General features: G+C 36.6%; 1 protein-coding gene across 1 annotated transcript in view; it reads right to left on the bottom strand.

Annotated features, from left to right (window-relative positions):
• Nucleotides 1-4,371: 4,371 nt before the first annotated feature.
• Nucleotides 4,372-16,483, bottom strand: part of LOC141561382 (uncharacterized) — a 35,605-nt gene continuing 23,493 nt past the window's right edge. The window contains exons 21-27 of the mRNA XM_074300864.1: nt 15,547-15,619; nt 14,324-14,361; nt 12,928-13,000; nt 9,900-9,958; nt 5,645-5,759; nt 5,084-5,140; nt 4,372-4,550 (exon numbers count right to left, since the gene is read on the bottom strand). Coding sequence (XP_074156965.1) covers nt 4,466-4,550; nt 5,084-5,140; nt 5,645-5,759; nt 9,900-9,958; nt 12,928-13,000; nt 14,324-14,361; nt 15,547-15,619 — 500 coding nt within the window. The 3' untranslated portion in view covers nt 4,372-4,465. The remainder of the gene's footprint in view (nt 4,551-5,083; nt 5,141-5,644; nt 5,760-9,899; nt 9,959-12,927; nt 13,001-14,323; nt 14,362-15,546; nt 15,620-16,483) is intronic.

Here is a 16,483-nt window from a genome sequence, read left to right as displayed (position 1 = left end):
CTCTTCAGCTGGTAAGTCGTTGCACCTTGCATCTTCATGCATTTCCCCAGTCAAGCACTATTTTTAAGGCTAAATTCAAAGATTGGTATTGAGGGCAAGACAGAAGATTAAAGAGCGTGTGCCTTCTCTGCCATCTTGGCTCCACCTCCTCCTAGTCACAGTTTTTTTCCTCAGAAATAGAAGGAATTCACCAGTTTTTGATGGTTTTTAAAGCTGCTTTTACTATTGTTTCCTTGGTTTGATAGTTCCAGAATTTTACAACAATATTTCTTGGAGTTTTGATTTGGGGATCTCTTTCAGTAGGTGATCTGTGAATTCTTTCAATGTCTATTTTACCCTCGGTTTCTAACATCTGGGCAGTTCTCTTGGATGATTTACCAAAAAATAGTCTAGGCTCTTCTTTTTTTTTTCGTAATTTTGTTTTTTGTTTTTTCTTCATAATAATCCTCAGATTATCTGTCTTAGATCTACTTTCCAGATCTGTTGTTTTCCAAGTAGCTATTTAATATTATTTTTTCAAATTTTTCTTTTTTTTTTTTTTTTTTTTTTTTTTTTTTTGCTTGATGGATTCTTGGTGTCGCCCTGAGTCATTCATTTCCATTTGTTCAATTCTAAATTTTGATGAATGGTTTTCTTTACTTCGTTTTTTCTTTTTATAATTATACAATTGAGTTTTTAAATGAGTTGTTTTGTTTTATGGACTTTTTTTCCATTTCACCAATTTTTATTTTTAGAGAGCTATTTTGTTTTTCCAATTCACTAATTCTGTTTTTTAGGGAATTAATTCCTTTATCCATTGTATCTTTTAATGAGTAGGATGATTTATCCAGACCCTCTTGGCAAGCTTACCTTTCCTTTTCCCATTTTTCTTCTAGGGGATGGGGATGGGATCATATCCCCCTTTGGGGTTTCATCTAGAGACAATCTGTTAGAGACAATCTGTTATTAGTCTCCTCAGAGTTTGAAGTCTATTCTTCATCAATATAGAAGCCATCTACAGTTAGAGCCCACTTTAACTTTTTATTCATTTTGACAAAAAAGAAACAAAGAAAACAAACAAAAAATGACAACTGTAGTCGGCTTTTGGGGCAGTATGGTATTACCTAGCTTGCTCTTCAGACAACAGGAGGTAGCAGTGAAGCAGCAGTGGGACAGCCATGGCTGCGCTGTGACTGCTTAGTAATTGGGTTGCTCTCTGAGAGGGTGCTGAGTCACTCCAGGTGCTTGGTGGGTATGTCCAAGTCCTGAGATATTCTAGTGGTTTAGGGTCATGGTCTTTCCCCTTTGTGTTTATAGCTTCTCTGATGATCTACTGCTTGCTGCCAGAGCAAAGTAGCTTGCCCTTTGGTAAAGTTCTCTCTGCAAATTTTCCACTTGCTGAGATCACACCCTGCCCCTGTCCAATCTGCTCAGCATTGAGCTGCCTCCTCTTCTGTCACTGCCAACTTTGTCCTGGCCCACAAGCAAAAACAGACCTCTTTTTGGTAAATTCCAAGGATACCTTCTATTGGTGATATGTTGTATTCCCAATATTCTTGTTTTTTTTTTTTCAGTCAAGCATGAATTCTGTTTCATAAAAGAAGTGTCTGAGGGCAAGAAAAAGCTTAGATCATGTGTGTATCATCTCTATCATCTTGGCTCTGCCCTGGTTTGTTGGTTTGTTTGTTCGTAATTTTCAATTATATTTAATGAAACATCAGAGTTGAATAGAACATCTGATCTTTAAATACAGAAGCAAAGATTAACAACATAAAAATGAAGGGAAAAGGGAAAAGGAAGGCTAATACATGGGAGGGGAGAAGTAGAAGGGGAAAAGATAAGTAAGGGGGGAGGGACTGAATAAATATAAATAAAATGGAGGAAAGATTGAGTGAGGTACTGTTTAGAAGGAAAAAAAAAAACTGCTGAGGATGGAGAGGGAGGAAAAGAGAAAGAAAGGTGTAGCCTGGGGAACAAAAGGATTGGAGGAAATACAGAATCAGTCATTTGAACTCTGAATGTGAATGACATGAATTCTCCCATAAAACAAAACCCAGAAATACACTGGATTAAAAGCCAGACTTCTATCAATATGTAGGGGTGTTGTGGCATTTTTAATTTTTAATTTTTTTCATTTAAGGAAGGGTGTGGAGGGAAGGAACAGCATATTTTTGCAAGGGTCACTTGAAATTTTACCCATGCAGATGTTTTGTCAATTAAAAATATGATAAAAAAACAAGTCATAGTCTTTCCTGGAATTTCCACTCACTGGGTGTTCTGCCCACCTCCCTGTCTTTGTTTCCTTGATTGTTGGAGCTTTATAAAAGTCTCTGGAATTACTTAATCCTTGCTGGATGCTTAGAGACAAAAATCTTATCCAGCTGGCTGGCTACCCCTGTTCCAATTCTCCAGTCTTAAAATATTAAAAACCTCTAACATTTGTTTTACCTCAGTTTCTCTGGTATTACATTGCTGGAGGCCTGCACAAGAGATGAGATCTGAGAGCAAGATTAGAGATTATAGGACAGGTCTCTGCTGGAAGCCTTGAAGAGGCTGGGTCTGGGCTCTTTTAGGAAGGCCAGCCATCTGGTTTCATCCAGAATCCCACAGAAAAAGCAGTTTCAGTTTCAAGAAGAGCTCACCATGAACACCATTGTTTGGGCCACAGTGGAGCAATTGTTTTGAAATCCCTGCAGGGAAAGTTTTCTGTTGGGTCTGATTTCTAGCAAATCTGGGTCCCCGAAAAATGTTGGACTGATGAGCCATACAACTCTGGGAAGTGCCAAAGGGTTGCCTTGTGGCATAAATCTGGGTGTTCTCTGAACATGACTTAGTTCGGGGTGTCTTTGGACGGTAAATATGTGTGTTTCTAAGCACAGCTCTGAGTGTGTTATTGATTTATTTATTTTTTAAACACTACTGGTCTGGGTGCCTTTGGTCACATAATTGCTTTTGGGGTATTTTTTTTTTTTTCATCTGCGTAATCTCTTTGAAAGCAGAGAATGCACCAAACTGCAATTTGGAAGCCTATTTTAAAAGGTTCAATTTGAGTTTCTGAGAGGGAGAAATTGTTGACTTGAAAACTCCCCTCATGGCACTCCTGAGACTTTAGGAATTAGTCCCTAGTTTGCATGTCATAAATGTTGTGTGTGTCCTGTCTGTGTTTGTGATTTGACTGACTGTCTTTTTGTTTTAAGAAGTTCTGTTATGTTTTAAGAACAATGATCATACAATTTGGCAATTGATTGTTCAATGTTGCAAAGGTCCTTAGCAGAAAAGAAAAATAAAAAGAAAAGTCGCATAAAAGAAAAGTTAATTTTACTTCTTGTTGGACTTACTTGTAACCTGTTTGTACTAATTTAAAAGATAAAGGAACAGAAAAAGCTTGGCTACTTTTAAAGTCTGACAAAGAAGCAGTCTTCCAAAAACCTGCTAGAAGGGAAAAAAAAAGACTGCAATAAAACCTTATAAGATTCAAGTTGCAGTTCTCCCTCTAGGGAAGGTAAGAGAGAGAATATTATAGTTGATTTAAAAAAATACAGGATGGGTTCATTTTAGCAATTCCTGAAAATAAATTGATCTAGCCTACAATCTGGTCCAGAGTTCCCAAAGAATTATTTCCAAAAGTGGGTGGGTGAGTCATCTCTAAACAGAAGGGAGTCTGAGAAATGAACTATCCTGGTTGCTTTTCTCCTTCATTAGCTGGTTTCCCTAGACTTCAGTTGAGGTGTTTAGGGCATGGACTTACTGCTTTAGGGCTGGAATTCACCTGGCTTACATTCTGTTTATACTGTGCAAGAGAGTTAACATCTCCTAGTTAGATGGGTCCTGCTCAAAGTGAAGGAGCAGGTACCTGGATAGTTGGCCAATTTGATCTGTCTCCCTTGTGTTGGGCTGAATGTTCCACAGAGACTGCGACTTAAATGAGGAAATAGGAAAGCACACAAACGAAAAGGACCACAATCCTAATTTAATAATTGTTTATTAACATAATGGAAAAATCACAATGGCTCCCTTCCAAACTCACCTGCTCCAGTCCAGGGGACCACCATCCTCCTGGTCTCCCTGGCTCACACTCTAGATGTCATCTTCAAATTCTCCTCCTCTCTCACTTGCACAACCCATCTGTTGCTTACACCTGGAGATTCCATCTTTGCAACATTTCTGACATATGCCCCCTTCTCTCCTCTGACCCCGCCCACCACCCTGGTGCCAGCTGTCAAGTCTTGCCTGAATTATTGCAGTATGGCTGAATGAAACATTGCTGCCATTTGCTTGGAACCTTTTTAATGTAGCTCTTTCTAGAGTTCTCTCCCTACTATCTCTGCCTCTCCTGGCTACTCTGGCTTCTTTCCACTTTCAGCACTGAGCATAGTGTATTAGCACATAGGTGGGCTTTAAGAAATGGTTACTGACTGGTTAGAATGTTTCAATTTTCACATTACATTTAAGATGACAACTATGGGTATAATTTCTGACATTTGCTTTAATTTCTCCAACATTTGAACATCCCTCTACAAAAACAGCTTTTCAGTGCTTTGTTTGTTTGAGCATTTTCTCTAGTTTCCTTCCTGTTTGAGAGAAGAAATTAAAGAGGAAAAGAAGAAAAGATTTTGTAACATGATGCTGAATGATACTTATATGAAACATCTTGTCAAAAATTTACAATTTGCAATAGAGGACAAAAACACAGCTTAGGATGACACAAGTCTTTCACATTGCATGTTTTTGAGGGGGGCGTAGTAGAAACAGGATAGCTTTTCCAGGATTGTGTGTGGGCAATGTGTGAGTATGTGGGGAGTTGGGGGAATTGGGGTGTATGCCAGGGGTTTTGGGTGTATCTGTGTCTTGTATATGTTCATTATGTGGAACTGGTATCATCCTGTTACTCTTATTTTTTGTCTGAAGATTGACATCAACTCCAAGAAACAAAGCACCTCTGGGAACATTATCTCCTCAGAGATCTGAGAAATAGCTGAATTCCATAAAGAGGAATGTCTTATTGTCTTATCCCACAAATCCATGGGAAGCTTCCTGGCCTAAAAACTACAGCATTCTAATAAATTCTAAATTTTTTACTAATGTGTCATAAATAAAATAATACCTTTTTACATCTGTGATTATATACTTCTTTTGATTCTTCTTATGGCACTGGAATAATCTGTAATTCAGAGTAAGTTTATAAGGTTTATTTACTGCATATTCTGAGTTCTATGTAAAATATTATCAAGCTATATATATATATATATATAGACTTTATAGCTAAGACACTGACTAGATTTAGGAAAAACAAGCTAAGAGTAAACTAATAGGTTAAAATGTTTGTGTTGTATAAGAGTAGGAGATGGGGATTAGGAGTTGAGGGGTGGGAGAGAGACTGGGAGAGAGAGAAAAACAGAGGCAAAGGAAGGAAGGGAATGAGATAGGGGGCCTATGGAAACAGGGTGAGGGAGGAAGGAAGGCAGAAAGAGGCATGGAAGGAGATAAAGAGAGACAGAAAGCATGAACACCTATCAATCACTTTAGGATTAAGAGGGACTGTAATAGTAAAAGGGAATGTAAGACAAAAAAGAAAAAAAAAGTGGTTAAGGCTTACAAGGGCCAAGTAGGTAGAAATGGGTTTTATTCAATAAGAATTTTTGTTATAAATATAGAAAGAACTTACCTAGTAAATAATGCCAATATACTATTCTTTTTATCTTTGTCTTCTTGTCTCTCTTTCTTCTCTTGTTTTTTATCTTTTGTTCTTTTTTTATCTGTTTTTCTTTTGGTTTCTTTTACTGAGTCAAAGAATAAGAATAATTTCATGAGGGAAACACAAAAAGTGTCCGATTAGTATTTGCAAGAAACAGCAGCCACAGGGAGGAAAAACTGACGAGGGAAAGCCATATCCCTCCAGTGTGAGACAGGAGAACTGAAGTCCCAGATGGGTGACTAACTAGTATGCTCTAAGGCTTTTTTTCACTGCACAAAGGGGAGCTAAACAATATGGCCTGCAACCATCTCACTAACACTATTTGTTTATGATCTGTGCTGTTTTCAGGAACTTTTTTCCCTGGCAAGGAGCAATTTCACACCAAGAAAGCAGGATTGGGATATTCAAAAGCATAATCCACTTAGCCAAATATTTAACAGTCTAATTTCACCTTGCTAATATCATTAAAATGAAGCAGAATGTGAAGTAGCCTCAAAAGGCTGGCCAAGGAGGTGCATCTATTTGCATTTGGACCCTTGCTTATCCAACCAGGCTTCTAAGGCCAGGCTCAGTTGGCCAGGTGATTAATCTCTCAGAGAAAACTGAGTGGTTCTCCAAAAATGTGCTGGAATTCACAATACCAAGCAAGAGGGCAGCTTAAGTTACAGAACTCAAGATAAAATCTCTTTCATAAAATGCCTTCTATCCAGGTTGTCTATCCAAATCATGCGGATCCAAATAATGTCCTTTTTTATATACCAATACATGTGTGTCCCAAGTGACAGTCATCTAAAAGAGGCATCTCTTTGGGGAGGAATCAAGCTTCACTGCAGCCAGATGGCCTCATGCATAAAGTGCCACTGATGTTGGACTGGACATTCTCTAAATTCAAATCCAGCTTCACTCACTTCACTGACTGCTACTCTGAGTGATTCTAGTTGCTTCTCTCTGGCTTTTTCCCTAAGACTATATTCCCTAAAAATAGTAGCAGATGGAGGATATTCTGGGAAGATGCAAGAGTAGGGTATAAAATTCCAAGCTCTCCAGAGGAGCAGGAAGACTGTTGGCTGCAGACATTTGCTGGGGGCGGGAGAGCGATGCTTTTGGTTTGGGGTTCTAGGTAAGAGCAACACCTATTTTTTCCATTAAAAAAAATGAACAGATTCCAAAAAAGAAAGAACCCAACCATAGAAATTTACTATGGGAATAGGGAAGAGTAGGGTTCATCTTTAGATGAGAACACTGAGGTTTTTTTTTTAAAAAGCCTCTCAATGGCTACGTACCTGCAAAGAATGTATAGAAAAATGCAAAAAAGACTTCCAAAATCTGATAGATTTGAGAAAAAAAATTTAAAAAATAATTAATAACCATTCAATAACATAGTTAAACCCAATAGAAAATGAGATATATCCTTAAAAAAGAATAAAATAATAAACCCAATTCTATAAAAATAACAGTCGGGGAAGGAGAAGGCAGTGAATGTATAAGAGACCAAGAAATTACAAAACAGAGAGGATGAAAAGATAAAAGAGAATGTGAAACATAAGAAAAACAACAGATCTGGAGAGTATATTAAGAAAAGAAAATTTAAAAATAAGTGGATTGTACCTGAAAGCTGTCACCAAAAGAAGTACCTTGTCAAAATAGTGCAAGAAATTAAAGAAAATTGTCTTGGAGGACAATTGTCCTAGTGGGGAAAGTAGACCATTCCAAGAAGATTCTACATAAAACAACACACATAGGATGGGGCAGCTAAGTGGCGCGATGGATAGAGCACCGGTTCTGAAGTCAGGAGGACCTGAGTTCAGACCTAGTTCTCACAGTACACACTTCCCAGATGTGTGACCCTGGGCAAGTCTCAACTCCAGTTGCCTCAGCAAAAACTAACCACAAAACAAAAACAAAAACAATACACACATATTATTTATTGTGTGACTCAACCTTTTAAAACCCCCAAATCACAGAAAAAAATTTATAAGAAACAACAATCCAAAACGAAACAAAATAAAACCCCAAAAATGGAATTCAAATATGCTTGAAGTCCATTTAGAGTTGTACGGAAATTATCAGCTGCCTTAAAAACACTGTAGATCCTGGCATAATATTTGTTGACAGTTAAAAGAACTAGGCCTGGGCCCAAAAATATCCTATCTAGCAAAATTAACATGTGAATAAAAAAGGACATTCCATGAACTTGAAGATTTCCAGGACTTTGTCTCAACTAAAGGCAAACTTAAATAACAGAGAAGAACCGACATCAAAGATTAATTTCAAGTGACTCAAGGACAAGTTTTTATGGAAAATGTTTTTTATGGTACATGGAATTGTGTACCATATATTTCAGATTTCCATCAGTCATGAGGTAGGCTAAAAGACAGATTGGGATAGAGCTGAGTATTATCGAAGAGTAAAAAATAAAACTATCTAGTAAAAGATAAAAATTATAATGATTCTATATAAATGAGATCCAGATGAAGAATTGACAGAGAGATATAGAGCTAGGAGAAGAACTAGTAGTTCTGAAAACCTACTCGAAATAGGAATATGGGTTAAAAAGGGAACAATACATACATACATACATACATACATACATACATACATATATGTATATATTTTACACACCCACATATGTGTGTTTATATCTATGCATACATATATGTATCTATATATACATGTATATGTGTGTATATAGATAGATAGACATAGATATAAATATGTCATATATGCCATGATAAAGTGAGATGTAGAAGGTTGTATAGATATATGGCAGTGACAAGGTATGTAGGTTAACAGCACAGGGATAAAGAGAAATGGAAAAGGTGGTTGGGGGAGAAAATAAGGCAAGGACTTATGGGTAGGGGGAGGTAAATTATATGAAATAACAAGGAAAGTTAAGGATTAGAAGTAGAAGAGTTAGCATGCAGAAGAAATAAACAGGTACAATAAGGATCAGGAATAGAATTTATTAAGAAAGAAAAGAAGATTAGTAATCGCTGATCTCAGACAAAACCAAATTTGAAGACTAAATCAAGAGAAATCTACATTATGTCACTACTATATGTGTGTGTGTGTGTGTGTGTGTGTGTGTGTGTGCACACTACACACAAATACGCACATCTCTCTATTCTTAGGGGGTTAATTTATAGCCTTATTTGGGAAATAGGGGGATTTAAAAATGGAAAAAAGAGTAAAGTGAAAGTGTAGAGCACCGATCAAAAACATAACCCACAAGAAAGAAAAGAGGGATCTGTTCTATTATGATATATGGTTTCTTGAAATAGAAATTGTTACATATTTTGAATCCTCTCAGGTTTCACTGCACTTATAAACAATGTTTGGTTTTGTTTTCCTTTCTAGTCTTTCTCTAAATGTGTATTTTGTTTTGAATAAATAAAAAAGATTAATATCAATCATAGTAAGATTATTTAGAAAATATTTAGAAAATCTATGGAAAACAACTCATGAGAAAGTTTTAATTAACCTTACAGCTTTCTACATAAAACATTGGTATTATTATAATCTCTGAGATTTTTATTACAATTCTACCTCTCCAAAAGTAGTGATTATCAGCTCTGGTGAGTAATAAGTGAAATACAGTCAAATCCTGAAAAGGGGGCCAAAGTTAAACTTTTTATGTCAGGTTGTATTTCTTCCCGCTGAATTAAAACCAATTCAGTGTACATCTATAACAACTATTCTGCCAGGGGTGCTAGGGAAGGAAAGAAGAAATGAGTGTCTGAATGAGCTTACTTTGCCTTGTACAAGGCCATGAAAAACAATTTCCCTGAGTATTTACACAAATCTTTACTTAGAATTTATCCTGTAGCTGAACACAAATACTCAAGTATCCACACCAAGGTCCTCTTGCTGGCAATAGAAAAAGGAAAGTTAACGATGACAAGCGCGACATAAATAAATTTTGGGGAGAAGGGAAAGTAGTAGGGTTAGAAAGGGATAGGAAAAACAGTGTAGCACTAACTGGAGTATCAGCTTCAGGGAAGGACTCTCCTGTTATGGACTAGAGTGACCTTTGGAAGTTCCAGTACATGGATTGTACTTGCTGAATAATCCTGAGTCAAAGACAATGATTAATTATTTGTAAGGAGAGCTCCTCAAAAATAAAAAATTTAAAAATTAAAAAAAAATTCTCTAGATTTGGTTGTACTTGCTAAAAATCCGTTTCAAATTGGGTTAAATGATGTATTTCAAAAATGAAGAAACTTACCATTCTCATTAGGCATGCTTTCTTCAATAATTTTGGGTTCGTAGCTTAAAGAAACATGCCTAGAATAGCAAATGAAAACAACCACCATGAAATCCAGGCTTTAAAAGAAAATATCAACATGACATTTCAGAAAATTATTTCTTTCACATTCTTTTATATCTGGAAAGTCCTTGCAAGAGAATCCAGTTGATTATGGAAAAGCCAAATCATATACCTTTAAGAATAAATTTTCACATTCTAAGTATCTCTCATACATCTAATCTGCTAAAGATGATGTCTTTTCCATTAGAAATGTTCAAAGAATTTTGAGAGTATTCATATCCACAAGGGGATTTAAAGAAATCTCTAGGAGTTGACCATGTGGAACTAAACATATGAAGTTCTACAAACCTTGAAGTAAGACATGAAACAAGCTTCTGAATGTAAAAAGGAGCTTTGTTTTTTTCTGCTGTGTCAGACAGGACCCATCCAATCTATTAAAGCTCATGAAAATGCTCACAAAAAGGAAGCTCACTCAAATTAATCAGCTGTCCTAATGTCACCCAGACAGAAGGGCCCAGTCTCAGTTTCATACCTTCATGTCTTTTAACACATGGACTTGTGGGTGGACACTGAGATCACTTACACTCTCTGTGCTCTAGGCATCTGACATTTTTGGAAAGAAGGTGCATTAACTACTTTGAGAGGGTGTATTTTTCCTTATCTGGGATTTCTTATATCCTTGAAAGGAATCAAAAACATGAAAGGTAAATCTTCACTTACAATGGCAAATAGGCTCAATTTGAGCAAAGGGCATTGTAAAAAGTCATTGTTTACATTTGTAGGGACCTGGAAAAGGAATCCTTTTTATTGTGGGAGAGTCAGGGCATGTCTCCAAGAATAATGTTCACATCCATAGTACACATCACATCTAGCCTGCTCTTGAGGGGTTCTTTATATTGGTGAACTTAAAGCAGGGGTTTGTGTGTCTGGGCCAGATAACTGCAGTTTTAAAAGGTAAAGAAGTTCACAAAGTTATGATAAGTCGAGAACCAATGACAAGAATTGTTTTCCTGCTGTCAAGTCCCAACTCAATCACAGAGTGTAGAGAGGATTGGGGAAGGGGAAGGAGGTGGTTCTGGAAACAATTAGAGACCAGTGTCTCTTATACAATCCTCCTCCTCCTGGGAAAACTGAGTTCAGAGAAGTTCAACGTGATTTAGAGAAGAATTGACAACTTAGTGAGGACGAGCAGAGTGCATTTCTGAGCCTGACATGTATATTTGCTGCTTGAATATGGACTAAGTCAGTGCAGCTCTGGGTGGACTCCATAGGTATGAAAAGATTTTGACATGGAGGTTCCCAACTGCTTTGGGGGAATGGAAGTAGTTTCCTTCTATAGGAGAATTCCTTCAATCAATGCTTTCAAACTTGACCCAATCCTATTCCTCCCTAACCTGTTAAAAAATTTCTGCGACCCGGCTGCCTCTGGTGTATCTTCAGGCCTTTTTCCTATCTGCCAAGCACTTCCCTTGTCAGAGGACAGATGGGTCACTTCCCCAGGAACCTAAGGTCTACTCAGTGATACTGATTTCTTCTTCCATACACTGGTATTTATGAGGAGGAATAACACTGGGGCTGGCAATAGATTATAAATGTGTGTGGAATAAAACATTATAGAACAACTCCCCCAAATAAAAAGTGTGTCTTGGTCTCAAGAAATCTTCAATATCTTCTGAACACCAGGTTCATGAAAGGAAGATAAAGCTAAGAGCCTGAGTGAAGAATGGAAAAGAGTAAGAGAAGAGAGAAGGGACAATCCAGGGACAGTTTTGCTATGACAACCAAGGGAATTTAGCTAAAGTCAGTTCAGTCTCAGACACAAAAAGAGAGAAAAAAAAAGAATCTCTCCTTTAAAATAAAAAGTTTAGCAATGTCAATTTGTTCCTTTTTATTTTAGCTTTGTAAACTAAAGAGCTAAAGGGCAGCATATTTGATTGTCTTTGAATAGACTCAGAAATATTTCTTGAAATAGAAAGACACTTAATTCAAAGAGAAGCATTTCTTTTGCGAGGTGCAGCTTCTCAGAGTAATCACAGTCTAAAGTATATAAAAGATGATCAATAGGTTGGAATTATGTGAGAACACAGATGTAGCTGGTGCTCCCAGAGGGCTTTGTTACACATGTGAAATTAAACTGGGGATTTGGGTGTGTGAACCTACAACCTGGAGATTTAGAAATGCAAAGTTGACCCAGTTGGGACATCATGGATTTCTCCTCTACAGCCAAGATGTTGAGAAGGAGAAATATCCTGAAATTGATCAGAGATTATAAGCATAAAGCAGGGGTTAATTGTGAATTTCATAGTATTTTTGTGGCAATTTAACAATCCTTAGGTATTTGAATGCTTGAATTACTGGGTCCGATTTTCCTGGACTCAAGAACTTTTTTTACTGTCCTCTCAGGTAGAGATCCTGCTTTAAGTGCTATGTGGCAAGAGCTACAATTAAGCCTCCACTTTCTTTCTTAATCCCTGCTTTAAGAGACATGTGTTCTCCCCAGTCAAGGAATAGTACCTCAGAAAATTTTGTTCTCTGGAATGACTGAAGCATCATATGGTTTCTAATCAGTCAATATGAAAATAGAGAATGTAGAAAAATACTTAAATAACAGATAATGGGACAGCAGCTAGAAGGCACATTGGAAAGGGCACCAGACATTGGAGTCAGGAGGCCTGTGTTCAATTTCAGTTCCAAACTCAAACCCTTAAAAATAAGTTTCTGATGCACCACAACTCATATCAACTCAGTGACTATGCAAATATTTTAAAAGAAGGAAATGATGTGGCTAATATAAGGGGCAAAGTTATTTTTGCAAGAGAGATAACTAAATTTTAAGCAAAAGTCACTTCTAGTCATGCATTTGGGGGCATGTAAATTCTTTCCAAGATATATTATTCCCTTTAAAAAGTGGATGTATTCAGAACCTTTGGAGGTCCTCTATTCAGAGCTAATTGGAATAAAGTTTGGGGGGAGAAGCGAAGCTCACTTTTGCTCATCCTCTATTATTAGTGGATCAAGGGTGTTCTTGTGATGAAATCCCAAGTGAAAATTCTTTACATCTGTAAGTATAAAAAATTCAAATGTCAATCCAAAGAAGCAGTAAAACGCATAATCAGAAAGATTGCTAGACAATTTTTGAAAGTGATAGTTTTCTCCTGTGGTTCATTGCAATGACACAGGTACAGATGTCTAGGACCTCTTCCTTCCCCCCAAATATGTATGATCAACTCGAAGGGCTAACGAGTTGCATGCTTCTTTACTGCAAAAGTTAAAATGTCACTGAAATCTAAAACACTCTATGACAGATATTTCGACCTGTGGGGCAATTTCTTGGAAATAAAATCATTTTGGGAAAAATAGTAAACCATCTACACTCCCTGGGATGCAAAGGAAGCAAAGATGAAGATGGACATCACCTTTGCCAACAAGCAGCTAAAATACTTTTTCTCCTAAGATGTGATTATCAGTGTGTGTCAATAATCTACAGAATCCACTCAATGCATAATATGACCAAACATGGAGTTTGTTAGTGTAATTTAGAGCAGAAAATACCAATGACAAATCACGGCGGGGGGTGGGGGGGGAGGGAAGAGCTAAGGAAACTCAAATGCTGATCATATTGCTCCAGTCAGCCTTTATGAGACATTTTGGTGCAAAGAAAAAGACTGAAGCAGCAAAAAAATTGAGACTTTAGATATTTCATAGAATTGAATGTTTCTCTTAATTATTTCTAAATTGGAAACTGACGAATATACTTTAGAGTTCTCTACTAAGGGAAGACCCTCCAAAGCATGCTCATTTCACTCATTAAGGTTGCTGTTTGCTCAGTATTGCTATCATTGGAGGATTCGGGGAGGAATTCAAGCAATCTTAACTGTTGTAGGAAACGTGTGTATGTGTAAAGGAGAGTTATGTGTATGTGTATAATATGAAAATATATGAACTTAGCTTACTTATATTATCATACTTTATATTCATAAATATATCAATTTGTAATTCCAACATGATGTGGTGTTTAGAGAAAACAAAAAAAAGTAGGAAAAACTATAAACTAAAAAAATACACAGCTGAACAAAAGAGCTATTTGCTAGGGAGAAAGATGTACTTTCAGGAATATAATTTCATGTATAAATATATACATTTTGAGGAAATTGGCAATTTATCATAATGTACACTGAATCCTGGCCAGTTTATAGCTGGCCACATCTCAGTGTTCACTAGCAAAAAATAATACAAACCTATGCAACTGGATAACATAACTACATAGTGAACACTGAGATGTGGCCAGCTATAAACTAATTTTTCTAAAAACAATCAATAATCTTCTTATGATCTCACTATACTGAAATCAACAAATACACAAAATAAGTGGCGGGACTCACCCTCATCAGATGACCAATTGCTTTCTTCTCTTTCATTACTTTTTATTTATCAGCAAGGAATGAAGTGAAAAGAAAGAAGAAGGAAAAGAAACATTAATCCTCTTTCTAAAAGAGTCTAGAAAGGCCTAATTAGATTTAAGATCTTTTCTAAAACAAAACATCATTTACATTTGCATGAGTGCTCTTCAGTGTGACACAGAGAATTTACAAATTTCCAAATATAAAATTCATATTCACAATATAGCTCACACCAAGGTAGCTGCCATTCCCGGAAGCATTTTTTTTTTTTACACTGATGAAAGGAAAGTGAGAATTTGTGTCTATGAACCTAATACCTGGATATTTAGAATTGCAAAGTTAACCCAGTTCAGACATCATGGATTTCTCCTCTACAGCCAAGATGTTGAGAAGGAGAAATATCCTGAAATTTCTCAGAGATTATAAGCATAAAACAGGGGATAGGATATGGCAAGTTAATTATGAATTTCATAGTATTTTTGTGGCAATTTAACAATCCTTAGGTATTTGAATGCCTGAATTATTGGGTCCGATTTTCCTGGCATCAAGCACTTTTTTACTGTGGTGTGAGTTAATGTCCTCTCAGGTAGAGATCCCTCTCTACTCAACTTATTTTTGCTTTAAGTGCTATGGGGTAAGAGCTACAATTAAGCTTCCACTTTCTTTCTTAATCCCATTTCACTCAATCACTGCTTTAAGAGACGTATCTTCTCCCCAGTCAAGGAATATTACCTCCAAAAATTCTGTTCTCCGGAATGACTGAAGCATCATATGATTTCTAATCAGTCAATATGATAATAGGAAATGTAGAAAAATACTTCAAATAAAAGATAATTGGACAGCAGCTAGAAGGCACATTGGAAAGAGCACCAGACATTGGAGTCAGGAGGCCTGTGTTCAATTTCAGTTCGAAACTCAAATCCTTAAAAATAAGTGTCTGATACTCCACAACACATATCAACCAAGGGACTATGCAAATATTTTAAAAGAAGGAAATGATGTGGCTAATATAAGGGGCAAAGTTATTTTTGCAACAGAGATATCTATGTTTTAAGCAAAAGTCACTTCTAGTCATGCATTTGGGTGTATGTAAATTCTTTACAAGATATATTATTCCCTTTAAAAAGTGGATGTATTCAGAACCTTTGGAGGTCCTCTATTCAGAGCTAATTGGAATAAAATTTGGGGGAAGAAGGGAAGCTCACTTTTGCTCATCCTCTATTATTAGTGGATCAAGGGTGTTCTTGTGATGAAATCCCAAGTGAAAATTCTTTACATCTGTAAGTATAAAAAATTCAAATATCAACCCAAAGAAGCAGTAAAACGCATAATCAGAAAGATTGCTAGACAATTTTTGAAAGTGATAGTTTTCTCCTGTGGTTCATTGCAATGACACAGGTACAGATTTCAAGGACCTCTTCCTTCCCCCCAAATATGTATGATCAACTCGAAGGGCTAACGAGTTGCATGCTTCTTTACTGCAAAAGTTAAAATGTCACTGAAATCTAAAACACTCTATGACAGATATTTCGACCTGTGGGGCAATTTCTTGGAAATAAAATTATTTTTGGAGACATAGTAAACCATCTACACTTCCTGGGATGCAAAGGAAGCAAAGATGAAGATGGACATCACCTTTGCCAACAAGCAGCTAAAATACTTTTTCTCCTAAGATATGAGTATCAGTGTGTGTCAATAATCTACAGAATCCACTCAATGCATAATATGACCAAACATGGAGTTTGTTAGTGTAATTTAGAGCAGAAAATACCAATGACAAATCACAGCGGGGGGGGGGGGGGGGGGAAGAGCTAAGGAAACTCAAATGCTGATCATATTGCTCCAGTCAGCCTTTATGAGACTTTTTGGTGCAAAGAAAAAGACTGAATTAGGAAAAAAATTGAGACTTTAGATATTTCATAGAATTGAATGTTTCTCTTAATTATTTCTAAATTGGAAACTGACGAATATACTTTAGAGTTCTCTACTAAGGGAAGACCCTCCAAAGCATGCCCTTTTCACTCATTAAGGTTGCTGTTTGCTCAGTATTGCTATCATTGGAGGATTCGGGGAGGAATTCAAGCAATCTTAACTGTTGTAGGAAACGTGTGTATGTGTAAAGGAGAGTTATGTGTATGTGTA

This window comes from Sminthopsis crassicaudata, chromosome 3, assembly GCF_048593235.1.
Source record: "Sminthopsis crassicaudata isolate SCR6 chromosome 3, ASM4859323v1, whole genome shotgun sequence".
In the NCBI taxonomy this organism is placed as follows: Eukaryota; Metazoa; Chordata; class Mammalia; order Dasyuromorphia; family Dasyuridae; genus Sminthopsis; species Sminthopsis crassicaudata.
Note: the sequence above shows the minus strand (reverse complement) of the source record. Positions and strands in the feature narration are given on the sequence as shown.